The sequence below is a fragment of the Ovis aries genome, chromosome 2 (genome assembly GCF_016772045.2).
Source record: "Ovis aries strain OAR_USU_Benz2616 breed Rambouillet chromosome 2, ARS-UI_Ramb_v3.0, whole genome shotgun sequence".
NCBI classification, from domain to species: Eukaryota; Metazoa; Chordata; class Mammalia; order Artiodactyla; family Bovidae; genus Ovis; species Ovis aries.
Genome location: NC_056055.1, coordinates 192,600,938 through 192,624,321, shown reverse-complemented (window position 1 = coordinate 192,624,321; position 23,384 = coordinate 192,600,938). Strand labels below are relative to the sequence as shown.

Here is a 23,384-nt window from a genome sequence, read left to right as displayed (position 1 = left end):
AATTTATTTTATAAAGTCACGCTCATTTTGTAAAACCTGGCAAATATAGAAATATAAATGGAAATGAAAATGTCCTTAATCCTTCTACTCAGAAATCACCAGTCAGCAACCTGATGTCTTTCCCTTCCAAGAAGCATTCATGTTTAATCAAAGGTCTCCTTCAGTCTTCAAATGAACGCATGCGTGCTGTCACTTCAGTCATATCTGACTCTGTGTAACGCAACGGACCATAGCCTGCCAGGCTCCTCTGTCCATGGGATTCTCCAGGCAATAATACTGGAGTGAGTTGCCATGCCCTTCTCCAGAGGGTCTTCCCGACACATCTCCTGCATTGGCAGGCAGGTTCTTTACCACTAGTACTTCAGATGAATGGCCCCCTGTAAAACTTTGTGACACTTCGGTATTAAGAACTTGCAATCATTTTCAAACTCTTCTTACCGGAATCCATCTGGCTGATTTATAATTCTCCAAACACTTTTTATTTGACCATTTTCCCATGTCTTTGCAAATGTTCTGTCTGCTGAAAATATTTTCCCCTCTTATCTCCCTGGTAAACTTGGATGCTGCCTTCTGAATCATGAGTCTCTACCACTTCCTCTAAGATTATCCTTCCCCTGCAGAGTGCATCACTCCATCCCTTAGTATTTCTCTAATACTTTATGAATCTGAGAGTTCTCAGTTTTAAAAGCTGGACCATCCCAACTGGGAATGGGACTCGAAGTGCATGGTGTTGGGAGGCCCAGTTGAACTGGCTGTCCTCTGGGCAGGAGGAAGGAGAGGAGGTGGGGGCTGTCCACGGGGTTGGGGGCAGGTTGGGTGAAAGGTGGTCTGTGCTCCTCACCCCAATCCAGTTCCCCTGTGCTCCTGGGAGGCAGGTTCTGCGGCAGGGGTCTGGTGGTGCAGTGCCAGGGCTGGTCAGAAGGACCAGGTCACTCAGGGTCTTGGAGAGAGAGGATGAGTGGGGAGGATGGAAGAGTTAGGGTAGGACTAATGGGTGGCACTCTCACAGCTTGAGAAGGGGTTCAAGCTCAGGTGTTTGCTTTAAAGTGCAGAAGAAACCCTCTGCCTTGACTTAGAAGGTAGGTTTACTGAGGGAGGGGCTGGTGGAGAATACGTAGAGGCTATAGCTGAAGCCAGTCTCAGCTTTGTGGTACAATTTCCTCAACTTCCTGCTGCCTTTAGGCACGCCTGTCTGCATGATGTAAATGATATTACCTAAGAAAAACAAGGTTCCGCTGTCCAGTGAGTAGGAGAACACCAGCATGATTGCCTGCTTTTATCTATTTATATTTAATCATGAAGTTCCCTGAGCTATGAATGAACTAGGGGAGATGTGTGAATCTCAGGACACCAAAAGCTGTATCTCACAGGCTTAGTGGGTCCTGAAACAGTTTGGGGTCATTGCCGTGACCATCAAGGGCCAGTATGGGGTTCAAAGCAAGGCTGGGGCAGGCTTAGAACGGAGGGACAGGAGTGTAAGACATCTCAAGGAAGAGCGTGGCTGGAGGGAGCTGGGGAAGAAGTCAGGGAGCCTTAGTCAGCCTCCTAAACCCACCCAGCCCTGCACATTCTTCACTGGAGTGGCTCTCCCTCCAGACTCCAACCCTGTGGATCTCGGGCCTGACAGGCCCTGATTTGGCTGTCTTGGCCCCTCGTCCACCAGGATGCTGTTTTGGACATTTTCTTACAGAGACCGAGTCCCTGGCCCACCTTCTAACCACCTTTGAGGGAAGGAAGTTGAGGCCATGGCAGGCCCTCCCGCGAGTCTTTCTTCTGACTCTCCTGCCTACTTGCAGGGCCCCAAGACCGCATACCTGCAATGACACCGATGTCCAACTCACTCGAGACAATCCCAGGGTCGGGCTCTGTAGACAGAACAGAAGAGCCCGAGATGAGAAAGGATGGCTACCCATACCCTGCAGTGTCTCCAAAGAGCTTGTACCCTCTGCTCGCAGGTGCACTGGCCCAGGGTGCACAGGAAACTGCATGGTACCTGGACAGGCCTCTGGCTGGGATCACACAGAGCAGGGCCCAGGCTCTGCTTGGCTGCTGCCCACTGCAGGAGAGCACTGTGTGAACCCTAGGGCTGTCAGACACCATTATGGCATCTCCAGCACGTGAGGGACCCCTGCTGCACCCTTCTTGCACCTCTGACCCAGAGCCCTGCCTGTACCTGCTCACCAGACACCTGTGCAGGGTGTGATGACAGGTCCAATCGAGTTTAGTGCAGCATCACCTGCCCCTGCAGGCCTTAGCTTTTCTCATGATGATGGTAAAAACAGATCACGTGTGGGGTGTCTGCATATGTCAGTCGTTGGTTTAGCTGCTGTCCATCTAGCATACCAGGTATGTGGTGTACTGGGGGCTTCCCAAGTGGTGCAGTGGGAAAGAGTCTGCCTGCTACTGCAGGAGATGAACAGCAGGTGAGGACGATGAACAGGAGATTTGGTCCCTGGGTCGGGAAGATCCCCTGCAGGAGGAAATGGCAACCCAGTCTAATATTCTTGCCTGGAGAATGCCGTGGATAGGAGCCTGGTGGGCTACTGTCATGGGGTTGCAAAGAGCAGGACACGACTGAACGACAGCACCACCATTTTTATTAGCCTATTTCACAGGTGGGCCACTGAGGCTCAGAGAGTGACGTGCCCACCATCACATACCTTGTCGGTGGTCAGGCTTGAGGCCGGGACTTAGTCTGTCTTTGCTGAGGGGCCCTGTGTCTCATCTCTCTTGAAGATGCCCCTCCCAAAGATCCCTCTCTGAGACCCTACACAGGCTTCTGCATTCTTCTGTGGGAGAGGCACTCTGCGTGGGACTGTCCAAGTTACTGAGTGTGTTTTCCCAAAGCTCAGTGATCTGGACAGAAGGCTAGGATGTGCAGGAGAGCAGGAACCTCCCCTCTGGGAGAGGAGAGAAAGGATTTATTACTGCATGGAAACTTTGGTGTTCACATGGAAATCCCATGTTCCCATTACAAGGGCGCCTCCTATTCAAACAGAGAAGGCTGCTTCATAATAGTCATTTCAGTTCAGAGAGTCGCTTTAATTAGTGTGATGAGGTCATTCTCCCCAGGGAAGCTGCCAGATGCCTCTTTCTGATAAGAAGCTGCCTGGTGGTGGGAGGAAGCGGGGGTTCCAGGTTTGAGGCCCCCAGAGGAGGGAGGGTCAGGCTGAGGGCTCTGGGGCCAGCACAGAGCCTGGAGGTGGAGGAGAGGAGAAAACAAAGCCTCAAGTCAGCAAAGAGACAGCGCAGGCATCAGGGTGGGGGAGGGAGGCACAGACAAGGGAAGGTTAAGTGGATGCTGTACCCCTCAATCCAGCATGATCAAATGCACCTTGGGACTTAGTATCTAGCACATGAAGTGAAGTTGCTCAGTAGTGTCCGACTCTTTGCGACCCCGTGGACTAGCCTACCAGGCTCCTCCATCCATGGGATTCTCCAGGCAAGAATACTGGAGCGGGTTGCCATTTCCTTCTCCAGGGGATCTTCCTGATCCAGGGATCGAACCCAGGTCTCCAGTATTGCAGGCAGACTCATCTAGCACATAGTAGGCACTTAATAAACATTTACTGAATGTATGATTCCTAGGATAAAAGCATGCATACAAATGAATGCATTCAGATTCCAGCATTCTAGAACTTCCTAGATTACCGAGCCCCTCAGAGTTAAGTAAGAAAGGACAGAACCTTCCTTAAGTCAGCGTAGATGGATATAGAAGCTCAAATACCCAAGATTGCTGTGAGGAATTTTCCAGGTGAAGGCAAGCCTTTCTTAAGTCAAGTTTGTCCAATGAAGCCAGGATTAGAAAGGACTGTTATTTCTCTTTTAAAAACAATTGACAATTGATTGCCATTTGCCAGGTACCATTCTTAACACTTAAGGTATTTTAATTCAAATAGTCCCTGTGACAATCCCATTCAGTACTAATTACTATTATTCCTTTTTTACAGATTTGGAAGCTAAGCTCCAGAAAAGTGTAACTGACTTCCCTGGTTGGAGTCTCTTCTGTGTGAGCCTGAGCAGTCTCATGTCAACACGCTTAACCCTGCAGGTCCTGCCCAGTGATGAGCCTAGGTGAGCTGGGTAAAGACCAGATGTAAGGGCTTGGATCACTTGGGGGTGAATTTCTTGGCTTATGTGTGGAGACCAGAGATTAATTTGTTCAAGTCACACCATGTGACTGACTCCGTGGTAGTGAAACTTCAGCCTGGCCAGACCTGCCACATAGGTCAGAACAGGCACAGAAGAGGATGCTTGGGCACGTCTGGGAAGGTGGGGATGGTGTAAGATGGTGGTTCTCAAAGTGTGGTCCCTAGAACAGCAGGATTTCCTGGGAGTCTGTTAGAAATGCACATTCCTGGGCTCTACATTTTTGTATCAGAAATGCTGGAGTTGGGGCCCAGGTAATTCTGATGCACATTCAGGGTTGAGAACTGCTGGTGTAAGAGAAGGCTTTCCAGAGAGGGTTTATCAAGATGGCTCATGAAGGATGAATAGGAGTTTGCTGCACAGACAAGAGTATAAGCATTCCAGGCAGAGAGCTTAGCCCCTATAACAGTGCTCACTTCTCTCTAGTTCTCAGTTTTCTCCCCAGATAACTGCTTGCTATCCATGGCACCAAGGGTCCTAAAACCTGGGCTTTGCTCTCTTGCCTCTGGAGATGCTTCATTCAGAGTCCTCACTGGCTACCCCACCCTGTGCTGTTTCAGCTGGCAGCAAAGACATGGGATATCTGCAGAAGGCTAGTTGGAATGAGCTCAGACCCTGTGCAGGAAGTTGACAGGTTAGTATGCAACTGGATTAAGAGCCTGAAATGAAAGGTCACACATTGCTGAGGTTCAAGGGTACATATGAGCTTGGAATTAGGATCACTGTGAGCTCAGGATCTGGGGTGGGGGTTGATGGGTAACTTACGGTAGCGGGGTGGGGGGTTTATGGCAAAGTAAAGTGTTATTTATGATCAGGTGTGGGTCTGAGATCAGAAGCAGACAACAGTCTAATCTTGAGACTGGACAAGTATGAGTGGCCTCCCCACTTTCTGTAGAGACCCAAAGTACCCTGTGTTTTTCCTTCCTAGCTCTCCTTGAGACTGCAACGCCCTCACCAGAGACGAGGGGCTTCCCTGGTGACTGAGCAGTAAAGAATACCCCTGCCAGTGCAGGAGACGTGGATTCAACCTCTGAGTTGGGAAGATCCCCTAGAGAAGGAAATGGCAACCCACTCCAGTATTCATGCCTGGGAAATCCCAAGAACAGAGGAGCCTGGGGGCTACAGTCCATGGGGTCACAAAGAGTTAGACAACTGACCAACTAACACACACATGTGGTACCTAGCTCAGAATAGGTATTTATCAGTTGTAGCCACTGGCTTGATTCTGAGTCTTATTATTGATATTACTCCGGGTCCATCACCTTCAGCTGGGATATTGTTTAGGGAGCTCTGACTTCTTGTGGACACACACACCATGAGCATATCATCTGAGTCACAGCGTAAAGTGGGTTTCTTACTGAGGGTATCATTCACCATGATGTTTACAGACTGTGATTTAGACAACTAGAGAGTCTCTTGATGAGGGTGAAAGAGGAGAGTGAAAAAGCTGGCTTAAAATTCAACATTTAAAAAACTAAGATCATGGCATCTGGTCCCATCACTTCATGGCAAATAGATGGGGAAAAAATGGAAAGAGTGACAGATTTTATTTTCTTGGACTTGAAAATCACTGCAGATGGTGACTACAGCCATGGAATTAAAAGATGTTTGCTCCTTGGAATGAAAGCTATGACAAACTTAGACAATGTATTAAAAAGCAGAGCTATCACTTTGCCAACAAAAGGTGCATCTAGTCAAAGCTATGGCTTTTCCAGTAGTCACATATGGATGTGAGAGCTGACCATAAAGAAGGCTTAGTGCCAAAGAATTTATGCTTTTGAATTGTGGTATTGGAGAAGATTCTTGAGAGTTCCTTGAAGTGCAAGGAGATCAAGCCAACCAATCCCGAAGGAGATCAAATCAATCAATTCTAAAGGACATCAACCCTGAATGTTCATTGGATGGACTTATGCTGAAGCTGAAGCTCCAATACTTTGGCCACCTAAATCAAAGAGCTGACTCACTGGAAAAGCCCCAGATGCTGGGAATGACTGAGGGGAGGAGGAGAAGTGGGTGACTGAGGATGAGATGGTTGGATGGCATTACTGACCCAGTGAACATGAATTTGAGCAAACTTCAAGAGATAGTGAAGGACAGGGAAGCCTGGAGTGCTGTAGTACATGGGGTCACAAAGAGTGAGACACGACTTAGCGACTAAACAACAACAACGACAAAAAAGAATAAACTAAACCCTTTGTCCTATAGTGTCGGGTTCAAGGGTAGCCTGATCAAGAGAGAAGCCAACAGAAGGAGAACAAAGCACGGCTGATTTCTACTTCACTTGCATCGTACCTGCGAAAGCTCTTGTGGGTGATGGCTGTGGAATGGCCAAGCAGTCTGATATCTCTAGGCTTCTGAAGCCCATGTGTGGTCACCCAGCTGCAGAACTTGCCAGAGGGGGCCAGGTCAAGGGTGGGGACATCAGGTGTCTCCTGTAGCTGTGGATCCAGAGAGGAAGGGAAGGGCTGTTCCTGCCCCAGCTCTCATGTGGGGATGTTACTTCCCATGGAGGTGGAGTATGAGGGTAGGGATCAGGGGAGGCTGATGTTCTAGTGAATCTTGGAAATTTTCAGGGGTGGGCACAATGTTCTAGGACTACAGAAGTGCTGACACAGGTCCTGGGGACTCAGCCTTGGGGTGGGGGTGGGGAGCAGGGGGAGGAGGTCTTACTAGGCAGAAGGCACTGGGTGAAGTTGCCTCTTAGCTCTGAACAGCAAGCCAGCAAAAGGGAAGACTTTGCCCCTTTTTGTGAATTACAGATAATAAAATGCATGCCCAGAGAGCTCAAGTAAGAGGTCAAAGTCTCACAGATGGAAGGAGCAGCGCCTGTGTTGTAACCTGAGATGCCACAGCTCTAAAATGTGTTCTCTCTCCTCAGCGCCAGCTGCTGAAGTTGGAAATGGCCTTGCTCCTGCACCATATGTAATTTGGCTGCAGCTAACTCCCTGCTGATTTCCCAGGTCTGCAGGGTGGTCAGTTGCCTGTCCCCTGGTCTAAGGCAGCAGCCCTGGGAGGCAGCAGGGTGCAGAGGTGCTGCTCCTCCACGTAGGAAACGTTCTCCGTTCTGCCTGGCAGCTTGGACACAACCAACAGGGCACAGCCTTAAGTACAGCTGGATTCTCAGGGGTCCAGTGGTGTTTCTCAGATGTCGCAGTGCAAGCACTGGCCCCCGGGACACAAGTTGACCCTTCCGTCACCACCAAGGGCCTCACTTCTCTTGTATTTTTCGATAAAGCTGTGCTAGGAAGTTCTTTTTCCTGCAAGGCTTTGTCTTCATATCTCCCCACCCACTTCTAATGATTTTTCCTCCTGCTTCAGAGGTCCTGGAAGAAGCACCCCATTTCTGTTTCCCATTGCCCACCTGGTCCAGCCAAGAAAAGAATTCGCACACAGGGCAGGGAACTCTGAGAAAAGGAAGAGTATTTTAGTCTTAGAATCCTGAAGGGAAACTCGCTGTGTCTCGAGGTCCTGGGTGAATTCAAGCCATGACAACGGTGTGGATGTCAGCAATGCAGTGGCAGCCACGTCTGTTGCTTGATGATATTGGGTCAGAAAAGTCACTTTGCTCAGCGAACTCGGGGGGAGATGGCTTTGCGTGCGTCTGACTTGGGTCCAGGGGAAGGACAGGAACATTTGTGGCTATAGATAATTCTCTTTTGCTTGCACTGGAGTTTCTCCTTCCTTTTCTACATTCTGGCCTCAAAGACCTGATGCAAGTGAAGCAGAAATTAGCTGACAACTGATGTTTACTAACTGACTTTCCTTTGGGGTAAGAAAAAGGTCAAAGACATTTATTTTTCTTTGGTCTGTTGTTAATCTTGCTCTGAAAGGGTGTAGCACCCAAGCTAAAGCACTCCAAGGAAAGAAATGGATAGCTTGTTATACAATTTCTGTTTCTTGCAAACCAGCATTTGCCCAGCCCCAGGCGTCATGGTATGTGGAAAGGATGAGGTCTTTCCCCAGACACTTATGACATGGTTGAGACCAGATACATTCATGTGAAAAGTTCTGTGTCTTCGAGTGTCAGTATGAGCAATAAAGACGTGCCAGGGAAACAGAATCACAGATGCAGAGAAAAAACTTATGTTTGCCAAGAGGGAAGAGCGGGGAGGGGAAATGGGGAGAAGGAAACATTAGGAGATTAGGACTGACACACACACATTATTCTATATAAAACTGATAACTGACAAGAATCTACTGCATAGCACAGGCAACTTGACTCAACATTCTGTAATGACTGTAAGGGAAAAGAATCTGAAAAAGAGTGAATATTTGTATATGCATAACTGATTCACTTTGCGTATACCTGAAACTAATACCACACTGTAAATCAACTATACTCCAATAAAAATTAATAATAAATAAAAGATGTGCCTGGGGCTGCTCTAGAGGGAACTCAACCATCAGACTCAACCCCAGGATGCCCAGGTTCTAGGACAGTGAGGAAACTCAGGATTTTGTTTATTCGTTCTTTCCTTTGGCAAACTTTCTTTAGAACCTACTACATCCCAGCAACGTGGCAGAGAGTTAAGGCAAGGTCCCTGCCTTCAAGGAACAGATCCTACAGTAGAGACAAGGATGTCTATGGGAAACTTCAGAAAGGGTAATTCTCTGGGTTCTCACGAAGGCTTCCTAGAGGAGGTGTTCCCCAAGACTGGCCTTCTGAGATGCTGAGTGGGCAATGCCAGCAGCGGTGGTAAGAGAAGGATGTGAATGGAAAGGTCGTGGTGGGAGGTGCCGCAGGAGGACCTCCAGGTGGGTCTGCCTGTTGGGATACCTGGTCATCATGGGTCAGGGTCTGGGCTCCCGGGAGCTGCTGGTTGTATGCTGGAGGGGGGCAGTTACCTGCCTGCAACTGCCAGCAGGTCACCCTTCCTATCTGTGCAGAGAGCCTGTGTCCACTTACCCAGGCTCCCAGATCAAATACTCAAGACAAAGTACCTGGCCAGGTGAGGCCCATGTGAATCTTATGTGCCTTGGTGAGAATGTGTCTGCTAGTCTCAAGGTCAAGATGATTGCCCTCATGGTCCCTTGTGTTCAGTTCAGTTCAGTCACTCAGCCATGTCCAACTCTTTGCAACCCCATGGACTGCAGAATGTCAGACTTCCCTGTCCATTACCAACTCCTAGAGCCTACTCAGACTCATGTCTATCGTGTCGGTGATGCCATCCAACCATCTCATCCTCTATTGTCCCCATCTCCTCTCACCTTCAATCTTTCCCAGCATCAGGGTCTTTCCTAATGAGTTGGTTCTTCGCATCAAGTGGCCGAAGTATTGGAGTTTCAGCTTCAGCATCAGCCCTTCCAATGACTATTCAGGACTGATTTCCTTAAGGATGGACTGGTTGGATCTCCTTGCAGTCCAAGGGACTCTCAAGAGTCTTCTCCAACACCATAGTTCAAAAGCATCAATTCTTCAACGCTCAGTTTTCTTTATAGTCCAACTCTCACATTTATGCATGACTACCGGAAAAACCATAGCTTTGACTAGACAGAGCTTTGTTGGTAAAGTAACGTCTCTGCTTTTTAATATGCTGCCTAGGTTGGTCATAGCTTTTCTTCCAAGGAGCGAGCGTCTTTTAATTTCATGGCTGCAGTCACCATCTGCAGTCCCTTGTGTGTCACCTTATAAATAATCTCCCCAATCCCAGGGCGGCCAAATCACCGTGCAATGTCCTCACACTGCTCTGAAACCCCATCCAAAGATTCAGCCATATTTGCCTCCTCCTGGCTGTGATACAGCTTTCCCTGTTGCCCCGGTGCCTGCTTATACTGTATAAAAACAGGGACAGGTGTCTGGTGGGTACCGAAGACTTACAGGCTGCAACATACCAGCCGTATTACTACACATGGGTGAAGCACTGGGACTTGGGATGGGGTGAAGAGAGGTGGGCTCCCTGCTCTGGAGAATAGAGCCATTCTTGGCATTGATAAAATGGACTTCTCCAGTTTATATGCAGACTGGGGGCAGATAAGGGGGCTGGAAAGGGGGTCTTCATGCCTCTGGATCCTTACTCAGGGAGTTTTCATATCCAGGCATTGCTGTTTCAGGGATGTGCTCAATGGAGGGGAACTGAAAGTTGAGGATGCTATAACTCACAGCCCAGAGTATCTGCTTTCCTCCAGCTATATTTCCCTGCTATTATTCCTGAGTTTTTTTTTTTTTTAAATAGAGTCTTATTCCAATACAGAAGTCACCACTGTCCATATGTGGATGCTCCTCTGAGATAGGGGCCTTGTCAGCTTTGGGTTGTGTGGGGTTTGGGGCTTATTAAGGGGGCAGCAAATAGCCTCAAAGCACAGAGTGAGGAAAGGGAACCACTGTTTCCTCTCCACACCCTACCCTTCTTCCTCCTGAAGATCTGAGGATTTCTAAGAAAATGGAATTCAAAAGAGACCGGAAGAAGGGGAGGAAAATATCCCAGTCTGGCTGCTGTGTGTAGTCCTGGGGAGGAGCCTCGAACTTGGTCTCCATCTGCTGCTTGGGCGGGGGCAGGGCCAAAGAAGTGTCTGGTCTAGCAAGCACCACCAGAATCTCAGATAAGACAACACTAAGACCACCAAAAAGAGCTCAGAAGGTTTGCTCTTCCTGGGAAGAGGAGAAAGCCTACTCTCGAAACAGCTGGTGTGGCTTTAGCACACTGGAAAAGGAGAGAGGAGAATCTACCATCATATTATTGATACATGTATATGGTTGTTGCTCAGTCGTTCAGCTGTGTCTGACTCTTTGCGACCCCATGGACTGCAGCACACCAGGCTTCCCAGTCCTTCATCATCTTCTGGAGCTTGCTCAAACTCATGCCCATTGAAGCAGAGATGCCATCTAACCATCTCGTTGTCTGTCATCCCCTTCTCCTCCTGCCTTTAATCTTTCCCAGTATCAGGGTCTTTTCTAATGAGTCAGCTTGTCACAGAAGGTGGCCAAAGTATTGGAGTTTTCAGCATCAGCATCAGTCATTCCAATGAATATTTAGGATTGATTTCCTTTAGGATTGACTTGTTTGATCGTCTTGCAGTCCAAGGGACTCTCAAAAGTCTTCTCCAACACCACAATATACTGGCTGCATCTCATCTGCATGATGGAATCTTAGTTCTCCAGCCAAGGATGGATCCCCCACCCCACCCCCAGCCCCACAGCAGTAGAAGCTGGATTTTTAACCAACAGACCACCATGGAATTTTTTGTTGTTGTTGTTCTCAACTATAATATTTATAGGCTTCCCAGGTGGCGCTAGTGGTAAAGAATTTGCCTGCAAATGCAGGAGACACAAGAGATGCGGGTTCCATCCCTGGGTTGGGAAGATCCTCTGGAGAAGGGCATGGCAACACACTCCAGTATTCTCGCCTGAGAAATCCCATGGACAGAGGAGCCTAGTGGACTACAGTCCATGGGGTCACAAGAGTTGAATGCAACTTAGCAACTAAAGCACTACCATACATACATACATACATGTATATATACGCACACATACACATATACATATGTATACATACATACATGTATGTATACATATGTATATATTATTTAACTTCTGATTTGCACAAGTCCCTTCATCAAGCCCAGTGATCTTCATGTTGAAAGAAAAGAAGGTGGATTCTGTCTGATAGTGAGACAGGGTCCCTGCTCGACCAAGGCCAGGATCAGGCTCCAGAGCCCAGCAGCAACTGGGAGGAATTTGCCGAGCTGTGGATAAAGAGGGAACAGATAAATGTACTCATCATCCACTGAGTACAAGAAACAAGGCCCTAAGGAGGGGAGGCAGTAAATACTATTAGGAATCTTACTAGTCTCCTCAAATGGTATGGTACTCCACCTTTCTCATCTCGAGGGATGATGACACCTGTGGTGTAGGAAAGAATTTTGCAGGCAAGCCACCCCATGTCTCAAAGCTCCCTTTACTTATCTGTAACACAGAGATAGTAAATCCCCAGCCTAAAAGACTGACAGCTGAGGCCCTGGTTCTCACAGTTGAGTGTGCATGGGAAGTGCCTGGGGCACGGGATTTGTCATACCCCAGCTCCCTGAGTCACTGCCCCCACCACCCAGATTATGAGTCAGCAGGGCTGGGTTGGGCCTGAAAGCCCGCATTTCTCACCTGTGCAGGTGATGCTGCTCTGGTGCAGGGGCCTCCCACTGCAAACCAGTCCTTTGAAAGGGGGATTAGGGGTGGGGGGCTGGTACCCTCTCAGCAATGCAAACAAGCAGCTACAGCCACAGCTGCCTGGGCTACAGCCTCTACGCCCTTTCTTTCAGGACCAGCTGATGGAGCTGGAGACCTGGCACAGTGACACAGTCTGAGCATTGGTCACCTCTGCTGGCTCCCCTGCCTGTCTGGGCAAGGGGACAGGGGACATTGTACTGAGGTCTGGTTGCTACACATGCCCTCTGGCCAATGACCAGTCAGGAGGCTGCAGCATTGCTCTCTGGAAATTCTGGAAGGGTCCTCAGCTGGCCCTGGATGCCCATGTGTGCCTTGAGTGAGCGTGGTGACACCCAGGGAAGGAATTAGAGCCAAGGCTGATTCAGCTAAGTACACCTAGGCCTTGATGATGTAGCAGGCAAGGGCTTCTCCAGAGGAAGTTGTCACAGGCACCAAAATGTCAAAGGAAGTGGGTTCTTGGAGATGCTCTGAGGAGCCAGAAAGCGACTGTGTGTCTCAATTAGCATGGCCTGGCTTCCCAACTCCCCACTCCTCCAGGGCCGGCTGGAGCCCAAAAGCTTCTGGACCTGCTTTTTCCAGCCCTAGCTACATCTAGCCATGGGGATGATGAGGGTGCAAGAGAGCCCCACCTGCTAGATGGGAGCCCCCTGGGTACCTGTGAGCTGAGCATGACGACCTGGTTTGGAGTAGACAGGGGACAACACGAAGGGTGGTCCTGCAGGGTGACTTGAGCCCCCGCCCACCACCTAGGCCACCTTGGGGAGTGCCGCAGCCTCTCTAACCCGTTTCCTTGGTGTCAGTTGCAATGGTGCTACTCTGTAGTCACCATCCATAGACCTCTTATGAGTTAGACGATCTTTTTGAGTATCACTTATCCTTGTCCAGTGTTGACATAGATTCAGTCAAAGTGGGGTTCTCACAGTGCCTCAGGATTTAATGAATCATGCCTGTGCAATGACGTCTCCATAAAAATCTTAAAAGGAGAGATTTCAGAGAGCTTCCAGGTTGGTGAAGTAGAATGCCTCCATGTGCCACCATGCTGGGCTCCAAACCCCCAGAGGACTGAAGTTCCTTTGTTTGGGAACTTGCCCTGTGAATCTCTTCACTGGCTGTCAATCCTTTCCTTGTCTTCCTCTTTACCCTGGGGAGGCTGACCCTACTCTGCATCTCCTGAGCTTCCAGGCAGCTGGTTTCCATTTAAGTTGGGAGATGGTAGCAGGAAATTGCAGTTTTGGAGGACAGAGAGGGATGGTTATGTTTTCTTTGCTGCCTCCATGACGACGGCTCTTAACCAGATGGTCTTCCCTTTATGACTTCCGCTGTAACTCCAAACACACCATCCCCACCCTTGCTCCATCAGCCTCTTTTAACTATGGCTGAGAAAGACTAACAAGACCAAATTTACATGGCAGTGCTTGATCTCCTGCTGAAGCTTGAGTTCTTAACCACTTGAAACTGTATCTGCTTCTTTTCAAGAACAGAACAACTTCACGCAATGGAAGAAGTGGGTTGCCAACTCAGAAAACCAGCTCCTGAACTACTTTTGTTCTAGATACCAGTATATAGAAGAATGCACTATTTTAAACTTGTTATGAAGATAAAATTAAGAATGCACTCTATAAAATGTAAAGCACTACAAAAATGTGCATGATATTTCATGTATTTACATGCTATTGTCTAAAATATATGCTGTCTAGAGTGCTCAAAAAATGTGGGATTTTCAAAAATGGGTACCTTTCCTTCTCTCACACATTCTTTGGCAAATATATCACCCCAAGGATCAAACTCCATTTCTAGTCATTGATCCTGGAGAAACCACCTGAAACAGCAACAAAAATTCATGCTTTGCAAAGTGTATTGCCATTGGGTTTAAGATGGAAAATAAGAGAGGACTATCTAAATGTTTTGCATCAAGAAACTGGTTCTGTAAATTATGATACATCCACAGGACAGACAGTTCTGCTGCACTTACTGAGGGACACATGGGAATTCTTAGTGACAGGGGGAAACACTCATAGTATGATTTAATGGAAAGGAATAGGACTCTAAATATAAACTATGTTAAACATTCTAGAAAAGAGTCAGTAAAAGGAAAAAGAGGAAATACACTTTCTTGAGATGGTGGCTTTTGGGTTGTTATAAGTTAGGGGGTAGGTTATGGGGGTGTCTTTTTCTCCTAATATATAGATTTTACACACATCCTCGTCCACATATATGTTCATGCATGCACCTGGGACCTGTAGCTCTATGGCTATCTCCCTGGGCTGATGCAAGTGCTTCTCTAAGGCACGGTCCCCAGCCTTCACTGGTGGTGACGGTTATGCCTCAGGCAGGGCCAAGCGCGTGGATGGTGAGCAGATCCAGTTACAATGGGGACGATAGCTCTGTAAGGAGCAGCTGAACGTGGAAGCCCAGGGAACAGGCCAGCGAGGCTCCTCCCAGCCCTGATTTCAGGCTGGGGGACCAATGGGGACCAAGGACCTGACCTCTCCAGCTTAGAAAAGAGCAGAGGCCAGGGTTATAAAGCCTCTCCTCGCTGACGGGTGGGGGAGAGACATCTGGCTGCTCTGAAGATTTATCTGAAGAGAATGTCTCCTCCCGCAGATCCAGGGAAAGCAGAACCAATGCCCCCCGCCCCCCACGCCCACCCCCTGGCTCTGTGTGGCCTACGTTTGCTCTCCCATTCACACCCTGAGGTTGCTGCTGTTCTGTGCCTGCCTGGCCTGTCAGTTAGATTTGGTCATAGATTTTCTTATCACAGGAAAGCCAGGCAGTAGGTGGAAGAACTTCCTTATCCTCACTTCTCCTTTCCTCCCCCTTCCTGAAGACAGAATGGCCCCATGGGGAGGATCAGGGGCATCCATGGACCACTTTGGGGGTGTGGGTACTGCAGGGACCTAAAGACCCAGATGTAGAGGGAGCACTCACCTGGGGTCCAAAGGGGCGTCTCCATCACCGCTGCCTTCTCTGTCCCTGGCATGAGAAACAATGGCATGAGACAGGTGACAGGTGTGGGCACTCTCACTTTTAGAAATGTGGAGAGTGAGCCCAGGGAGATCCTGGATCTCACCCAAGGCCTCTCAGCTAGAGAGCAGCAGGGCCAAGACCCCAGCCCAGCTAGGCCCTGGCTCTCCCCCATCCCAGCGGCACTCAGAATGCCCCTCTCCTACTCCGACATCACCACCACCAGCAGCAAAGGCAAAGCATTTGGTTGGCTAAAAATTTCCTTCAAGTTCCTGCTACCCTCTAGCTTCCACTTCCCCCAGTGACTACTGTCTCTCTTCCCACTCGAAAGCCCTCCTTTCTAGATATGCATAATGATATAATCACCACCACTTAGGGGCTCACTTTATAAGTTCCTATACTGGTGCAATTTCTCAGGAGAACGAATTGGATGCAATAATGCCCATCACTTTACAGTGGAGCAAACTAAAACCCGCCTGAGGTCACACAACAGTAACATTGTGGGTGGGAATGGCGTCTGATTCCAAAGCTTCCTCCAGAATCATCCCTTCAGAGAAAGTTCACTGAGGGCCCATCACATTCCCTTTATTAGAGTCTGAAGGTCTAACAGTGAACTGCGCTAAGACCCTCCCTTGGGGTTTTCCATTCTAGGGTAGGGAGAGACAATAGGGAGTTCAAAATAGGGATTCATGATTTAAGGCCAGGGAGGTGATAAATCCTGAAGACATAAAAAAGGGAGAAAGGGAAAAAGAATAATTGAGGAGGTGATCAGGGAGGTCACCCAGAGGAGGCAACGTTTGGGCTGTGCTAGACTAAATGCTTTTGTCCCCTCTGCCTCCTACCGCTCCCCACCCCTGCCCAATTTCATATGTTGAAACCGAACCTCCAGCATGGTGGAATTAGGAGGCCGTTGGCAGGTGACTAGGTCATGAAGGTGGAGTCCTTGTGAATGGGATTAGTGCCCTTATAAAAGAAACCCCAGAGGGCTCCCTCAGTCCTCTGCCACATGAGGACACAGATAGAAAATGCCTGGATATGAACCAGGAGGTGGCCCCCGCCAGATATCAAACCTGCTAGCACTTTGATCTTGAACTTACTTCTCAGTGCCCAGACTGTCAGAAACACATGTCTGTTGCTTTAGCCCAAATCTGTGGTAGCAACTGAACAACAACAACTGTGGCATTCATTATAGCAGCCACAAAGGACTAATACAGGCTGAAATATTGGAGCCTGTGAGCCCTACAGACATTTGAATGAGGAAGGTCCCAAGGAGACATTAGCCAGGCGATGTGTTCCCAGGTGAGCCAGGGACCATGTGGCCACTGCAGAGAGAGGGGCAGAGTGCTAGGAGGTGCAGTTATAACAGGACAGGCTGGACCCTGCAGCACTCTGTGAGGGATGGGAGGCCAGCACAGGGTTCCAGCAGGAGCCATATGAGCTGTGTATGAGAGAGAATCATCACTTTGACTGCTGTGCTGAGGAGAGACCCTGAGTAAAGATGGAGAGGCCGCGGCCATGGTTTAGGCAAGTACCTGGATAAGAGCCAGGGTGCCACAGGTGATGAGGGAGGGGGACATTTGGGGTATATTTGGAATGTGGGGCAAATAGAACTTGCTGATGGGTTAGATGTGGAGTGTGCACACACACACAGGAAAAAAAAGAGAGTTTTGGCCTGAGTAGGGAGGATGGAGTTTACTACAAGGGGCGTGTGGTGTGGGGCAGGGAGGGGGCAGAAATCAGCGCTGGTTGAGGATGTGTTAAGCTCGGGGATGTATTAGATGTGAAGCACAGGTGCAGGGCAGGCCATCGGAGAGAGGAGTCTGGAGCTCGGGGAAAGGTGAGGGCTGAAGGGGTAGCTCCAGCATCATGGTGGCACTCACAGACATGGCCTGGGGCCACAGCCCAGCAAGTGTAGATGAAGGAGAGGAGCCAGAGCTGAGCCCTGGGCCTTGGACTCCTGCGGCAGCACTGGAGCCCAGGATGAAGCAGGCATTGAGCCAGGAGAAGCCTCGGGGTTGGGGACGAGCCACACCTGGGAGACTGGGCCAGGCTCCCCTGCAGTGGCTGGGCAGCCCTGTCACAACTTTCCTCCCACTCAGTCTATGGCTGCCCTGTGCACCCCAGGGCCTGTGTGTGTACGAGACTCCACATCCCCACACACTATAAACGTCACCACTGAGAGCTCCCCTCTCTTGCCTGCATCATCAAATTGGCCCCTGCCAGCAGGTCACCCCTGACAGCACACTGTTCGGCAAATTGAAGAAAAGATAAACCTCCCTTCTTCACACCTTGTCTCCCTCCCATGCCTGGGCCCTTTCTCTGCTCCCCCTTATAGCAAATCTCCTCAAAAGGATTTCTATACCTTCTTTTGATGTTTCAGAGGTTTCTTTTTCAGTGAGATAAGCCTCCCTCATAATTGGTGCTTGGAGGGAAAACAAGCGGAGGGAGGAAATGGACAGAGAGAGGTGGGGGCTTGTTGAACAGGGGATTTGGATTGGAGATCACAGCACTGAGTGGGGGGGGGACCAGTCAATCTGAGGATGTGTGTGTGTGTGAATAGGGGGTGCTCTTAGGCAGGCTTGAGTTCAGCTGCACAGGATGGGGAAGAGCTATATTTACTGATCTAAACATGAGCCAGTAGGAGAAAAGAAGAAAAGGTTAAGGGAGTTCTTATGTTCATTCAACAAAATTCATCTGGGGACATAGCAGGTTAAAAAAAAAAGAAGCTGAAATTTTTCTCTTTCTAGAGTTTACATTCAAGGGAAAGGATACAAACAATACAAAGAAGAAAAACACAGGCTATGGAGTATACTAGACAGTGTGAAGAAAAAAAAAAAAAAAGGGCAAGGACCATAAGCAGGACTTACAAATTTGAGTAAGTGTGGCCAGGGAGAGGTGGCATTTGACTACCACCTGAAGAGGGTATGGGAAAAGATATCCAGTGGATATCTGGAGAAGAATATCTCAGACAGTAGGAACAGCAGGTGCAAAGGCCCTGGGGTGGCAGCAGCTCCAGTGTATTTAAGAACAAGCCAGAAGGCCAGTGTGGCTGGAGTGAAGTGAGCCTGGCATGAGCTGTAGAAGATGCAGCCGGAGAATTAATAGCAGAGGATAATGGAGGGCCTAGAGAGCCCTGGACAGGCTTCAGTTCTTCCTCTGAGGTATACAGGGGCCATAGAAGGATTTGGAGAAGAAGAGTGATACGAACTGATTGTCATGCAGTCAGGATCACTCTGGCCACTGTTCAGGGGAAGAGGACCAGGCTGGGGCCATGGTGCCGTTCAGAGAACAGAGGATGCTGGCTTAAACTTCAGTGGGAGAGGTGAGAGGTGATGGGTTCAGAACATATTTTCTAGGAGATGTGATGATTGGCTGTGGGGTCGAAGATGCTCTGCAGGGAAGTGAGTAGATGGACAGGGCAAGTGGTCAGGTACTAGATTCAAGATGTCCACTTGTTTGAGGAATTGCTAGAGTGAAGATGTGGAATCAGCAGAGGCCTGAGCTGTCGGAGATCAGGCCACTTGAAATGAAGACTTTGGAAGTGCCCCGTGAATGTTTTATTCTGGTTATGACTGCAGGAGCTGATGCCAAGGGGGGAATTGAGGTTAACGGTGTGTGTGTGTGTGTGTGTGTGTGTGTGTGTGTGTGTGGACAGCTCACACAATAATGCTGGTGAGACAGCTGAGATGCTGAGACAGACAGCAGATGACTGCTTGGAAGAAGAGTGCATGATGTGTGTATTCAGGAAGGAAGGAACAACAGTGTCTCCTGTTTCCACACTGTGCCCAGTTGTAAAGCCAGGTTTCTGCTGCAAGGGAGGGGAGGTGTGTTCAGTCGGGTTGGGGTAGGAGGCTGGGTGGTTTAGCCTGTGGTCCCTGTGTGCTGAGATGCCAGGGAGATAAAGGGATCTGGGGACAGGGATAACTGGAAGGCCTGGGTGTCCAGGCGTTTGTGTGGCTTCTCCTTTCCCTGCAGCTGCTTTTCTCTGCCACATTGCTCAGTCCCCAGGTTGGACCTACTGGTGATTCAAGGGCTAACATCCTTGGCATCGAGACCACAGGGACATGAGAAGCCGGGTGGTCTGTCCCTCCCCATTGTCTCAGTGTTGGGGATCAGCCAGCCACATCCAGTCCTTTTGCTGTGCAGTGGGACACCCCACTTTTGTTGTGCAGCTCCACACCCCACTGCCTGACATTTCAGAACCTCTGGACTCTTTCAGGAACAAATCCTCTAAATTTATCCTTTGTGGTTTCTTGTGTGTGGTGGACTGGTTGGCCAGAAGGAAGTTCCTGGGGAGATGGAGATGCTGTACCATGCTGTAGACACTCCTGCTTAGCAGCCATGAAGTTCAGGTCATGCCACCTCCTCTGAGAAGCCTTCCCTGATTTCTGCATAGGGCTCATCTGCTGCTTCCTCTATTCCTGCAGGAGCTGAAACCTTTCTCATAAATATTGTAGGCTTTGCAGCCCATATATGGTCTCTGTTGCATATTCTTTGTTTTATCAGTTTTCCTGTTTTTTCAAATAAGCCTTTAAAAATGTGTAAACCCTTCTTAGCTAAACAGGTCACAGGCTGGGTTTAGTCTGAAGGTTGTAGTTTGCTGAACAACTTGTTCAAATCATCACTAAAATGCTTTGTGGTCATCCATCTCTACACTCATTTTTGAGCTATAAAGAGGCAGGATTGTATTTTACCCCTCACTATCTGACACAATGTTGGGTTGTTGGATGAATAAGTGATGTTGCATAAAATATCCTCTGACATGTCCCAACTGACTCTTTTATCATTATTTTTTCTACACACCTGCCTCTCACATGTTAAATAAATAATCTCTCTGAGAGTCTCCAAGTGAGCCATTAAACAGTCGTCACTTCACAGAGGTACACAAAGCTCCCAGCGATATTAATGGCTCTCATTTATTAAGTTCTTGGTTTGTAGTCGATCATTGTGAAGGTGAAGCTGACATCTTGTGTGTGTGTACAGCGCATGCATGTGTGCCTGTGCATGTGTTCACGTGGTCACCCATGTGGTTCAAGTACTGGCCACTTGGCCTCTGTGTGGGCCATAGTCATGCTGACATGCCTTCCATGGTCCCTGCTCTCCAGCTAGATCACGTGTGCTAATCCTTACCACTTCTCCAAGGACTTAATTCACTTAAGAAATCATATAATTGCATTTTCAGCACAATTAGGTACCTAATTACATGACTAAATGTCCTCGATCAGACTGCATGTGTAAATGATGATGATGTCGTTAGCCACGCTTTGTCATTGGGTTCCATAAGTTAGAGAACAGGAGATAGAAAATGCTTTTCTCTTCTCTTCGTGAGCTTTGACAGGCAGGATCCACAGAGACCCATGTCAGGCCCGGAAAGTGAAAAGGATGGTGGCAAGTGGTGGTAGGGTGTGCTGCCCTGGGATCTGATCAAAGCCTCAGGGAGAGCCTGTCAGATGAAGGAGTAGGGTGATTGCATTCTACAGACAGACACTAGTACTTCTTCCAGGATGTCCTAAGGGGAGTCCAGAGTGAACCAGAGATATAGGACTTTCAATTCATGAACTCAAAAGGTGAAGACAGAGGGAATGATCCTTGAAGGAAGGAAAGCATGTTCCCCCTCCACTCCCTGGAATTCTTCTCTTCCTCCCAAGCCAGGGAGGGGGCTGCATCAAGGGACTCTGCCTTCTCCTTACCCTGGGTGGAGCCATGCTGGGCTCACTGTTGCTACGTATGCAATGGGGTCATGAGGGAGCCTGCCTCTGAGGCTATTTGTGAGGATGACATGAGATGATGCATATGATGGTGTCTGCACACACTCACAGATGAGTCTGGGCACAATACATGTTAGCTGATACTGTGAGTAATACCACTGTAGTTTTTTTTTTTTTTTTCCTGCTGGAATAGTGTTTGAAAAGCACACTAGGAAAGAGAGGGTGCATTCTGATCTAAATATTGGGAATGTGTTGCTCGAGGTGGTGGTAAAGAGAAAGGAGAATGCATATCAGCAAACTGCTCTTTACAAAAATTGTCTGAAAGTGTTTCAAGGGAGCACCTTGTATGTGAAGGGAGGGTGGATTGCAATGCCAGGGAGAGACGGTCATGAATCCTGGCTCCTCCACTATGACCATCTCCAACCCTCAACTCACTGATCTGTAGAGAAGGATGCACCTGTATGGCTCCCAGGAGGTTTGTATCCAACATATGACAACTCTTCCTATCATTCCCACCTTTTTAAGAATAGGTCCTCTTCTGTCTCTCTCTTTCTCACACACACACACACACACACACACACACACACACTCACGCACTTGGCTTCTGGATGTAAGGTGCCTGGGGGAGCAGAACAGGGGACCATTTCTTGTGACTTGGGGGGCAGGGAGTGTTTGTCTCCTGGAATACTTGGGCTTCCTGAGTACTTCTGCTGTGCTGTTAGCACTCTTTTTGTCCTCTGGCTATCAGGGCAGGAAAGGGGCTTCAGGAAGTCATCAGCTCATCTCTTCAGTTTGCATCAGGCAATGGAGCTAAGAAGTTGCCTGGCTCTAGTTCAAGCCCCTGTATAGTCTTTGTGCGTGGGGAGAAAAAGCCACTTTTCTTCACTGCTCCCACCCCACCACCCCTGTGTCCCACCCTCCCTCTCTTTTCCTCCCTGATGAAGATACTTTGCAATATGTCTCAATCCATCACCCTGACGCACTCCTGCTCTGTCTTTCCAGCATCTCTCTCCTCTAAAGGTCTTGTGATTTATGTTTCACTAACATTAATCTTTTAAAAGCAAAGAAGTCATAAACACACACATAACTCTTCCTCCTGTCAATTGAAATCCCACGACACAAATCAACTGCCATCTAAATTAAATGTTTCTTTCACAGAAAGTGATAAATGCCCTGGAAACCTAATCAAATAAAGCCAACAAACTTAAACTTTGTTTCACTCCAGAATTTTGTAGGTGGTTTATTTAAAGTCCCACAGCGGGTTAAGGTCTAATGACCAACAGGAAGGGTGAATTTCACTCTCCTGTTATTTTAATGCAGCTAATATAAACAGAAAGGATTGTCCATATTGCCTCATCAGGGATCTCAGCACCTCAAAATTGGGTTTGAAATCTAGTACATATTAGGGGGTTAAGGGAAAGTATAAACACAATTTACTATTCTTTGGACAGGTGTACCGATTTCTTAAGCAAACCAAGTAGAGAGAGCAAAAATAGAGTCAGCACAAAAGACATTGGCCATCTACAGGGTTGGATCTATTTGAGTAATCAGGATTAGGGAGGGACTGCCAGGTAAGCCAGATGGTCTAAAACAATGTAGATTTGAAATACTTTTATCCTTTTTAGTATGAATGACTTTACATTAAAACAAATACAATGTTTAATTTTATACCTCTTATTCGGAATAGGAAAAGGAAAGGAAAAATATCAATGACTAAACTACATGTTTTTAGTTTATTTTCCTCTCTTCCTTTTCCTTGTCTTATTACATCTTCCACCATCACTATCCCATTTGATGTCATTAATAAACTTTATCACTCATCTGTTTGGTGAGTAATGAAGAGTCTTAAAGGTGAGGTTAGATAAACTGTGTCTTCTCTTGTAGGCAATGAGCAGATGAGAGATTATAGAAAAAGAAAATCTCTAGAAAGTTTGTAGTACAGGAATGGAGAGGAAAGCCTTCTCTCTTCTAAGTTTAGAAGAGCCCTTTGGAGCTACCAAGAAAGGATCAGCATGACCCAGTAAGAGAACGACAGGACTGAGAGTAATGCACGCGGAGAAGGAGGTATAGGTGGGAGGTGGGGGCGCCAAGAAGGCTCGCTTGACAGTGCTGGGGGCCTTGAAACTTAGAGAGTTTGAGGTTCTGGAAGGAGTGTGGTTAGAAGTTAGTTAAGAAGACATGTGTGTTGGGAGTGTTAAAGCATTATGAATAAGGATTTATTGTTTTGTATATAAGTATATCCAGTCATTGAATCACTTCTACAATTGCATCAGTTAAATATTAAAAATTAATTGGCTTCAGATTTTCAAATTTATACAAAAATAGGTTTTTTACCTGCTGTGGGAGGCATCCATGAACTAGATGGAAAGGATGAATAAGAAGGAAATCTCAAAAGCTTCCCT

General features: G+C 48.1%; 1 protein-coding gene and 1 long non-coding RNA gene across 4 annotated transcripts in view; one reads left to right on the top strand and one right to left on the bottom strand.

Moving 5' to 3' along the window:
* GYPC (glycophorin C (Gerbich blood group)) overlaps nucleotides 1–23,384 on the bottom strand; it is a 46,583-nt gene that overhangs the window by 1,129 nt on the left and 22,070 nt on the right. The window contains exons 2-3 of one of the 2 annotated variants that reach the window (XM_004004772.6): nucleotides 15,239–15,283; nucleotides 1,815–1,865 (exon numbers count right to left, since the gene is read on the bottom strand). In XM_004004772.6, the coding sequence (XP_004004821.1) occupies nucleotides 1,815–1,865; nucleotides 15,239–15,283 (96 nt within the window). The remainder of the gene's footprint in view (nucleotides 1–1,814; nucleotides 1,866–15,238; nucleotides 15,284–23,384) is intronic. The other variant, XM_012140664.5, reaches the window with a different exon arrangement.
* LOC121818724 (uncharacterized) overlaps nucleotides 2,806–23,384 on the top strand; it is a 76,051-nt gene continuing 55,472 nt past the window's right edge. The window contains exons 1-3 of one of the 2 annotated variants that reach the window (XR_006058794.2): nucleotides 2,806–4,074; nucleotides 4,710–4,783; nucleotides 5,078–23,384. The exon at nucleotides 5,078–23,384 is cut by the window's right edge and continues 20,442 nt beyond it. This is a non-coding gene — a long non-coding RNA (uncharacterized LOC121818724). The remainder of the gene's footprint in view (nucleotides 4,075–4,709; nucleotides 4,784–5,077) is intronic. The other variant, XR_009599632.1, reaches the window with a different exon arrangement.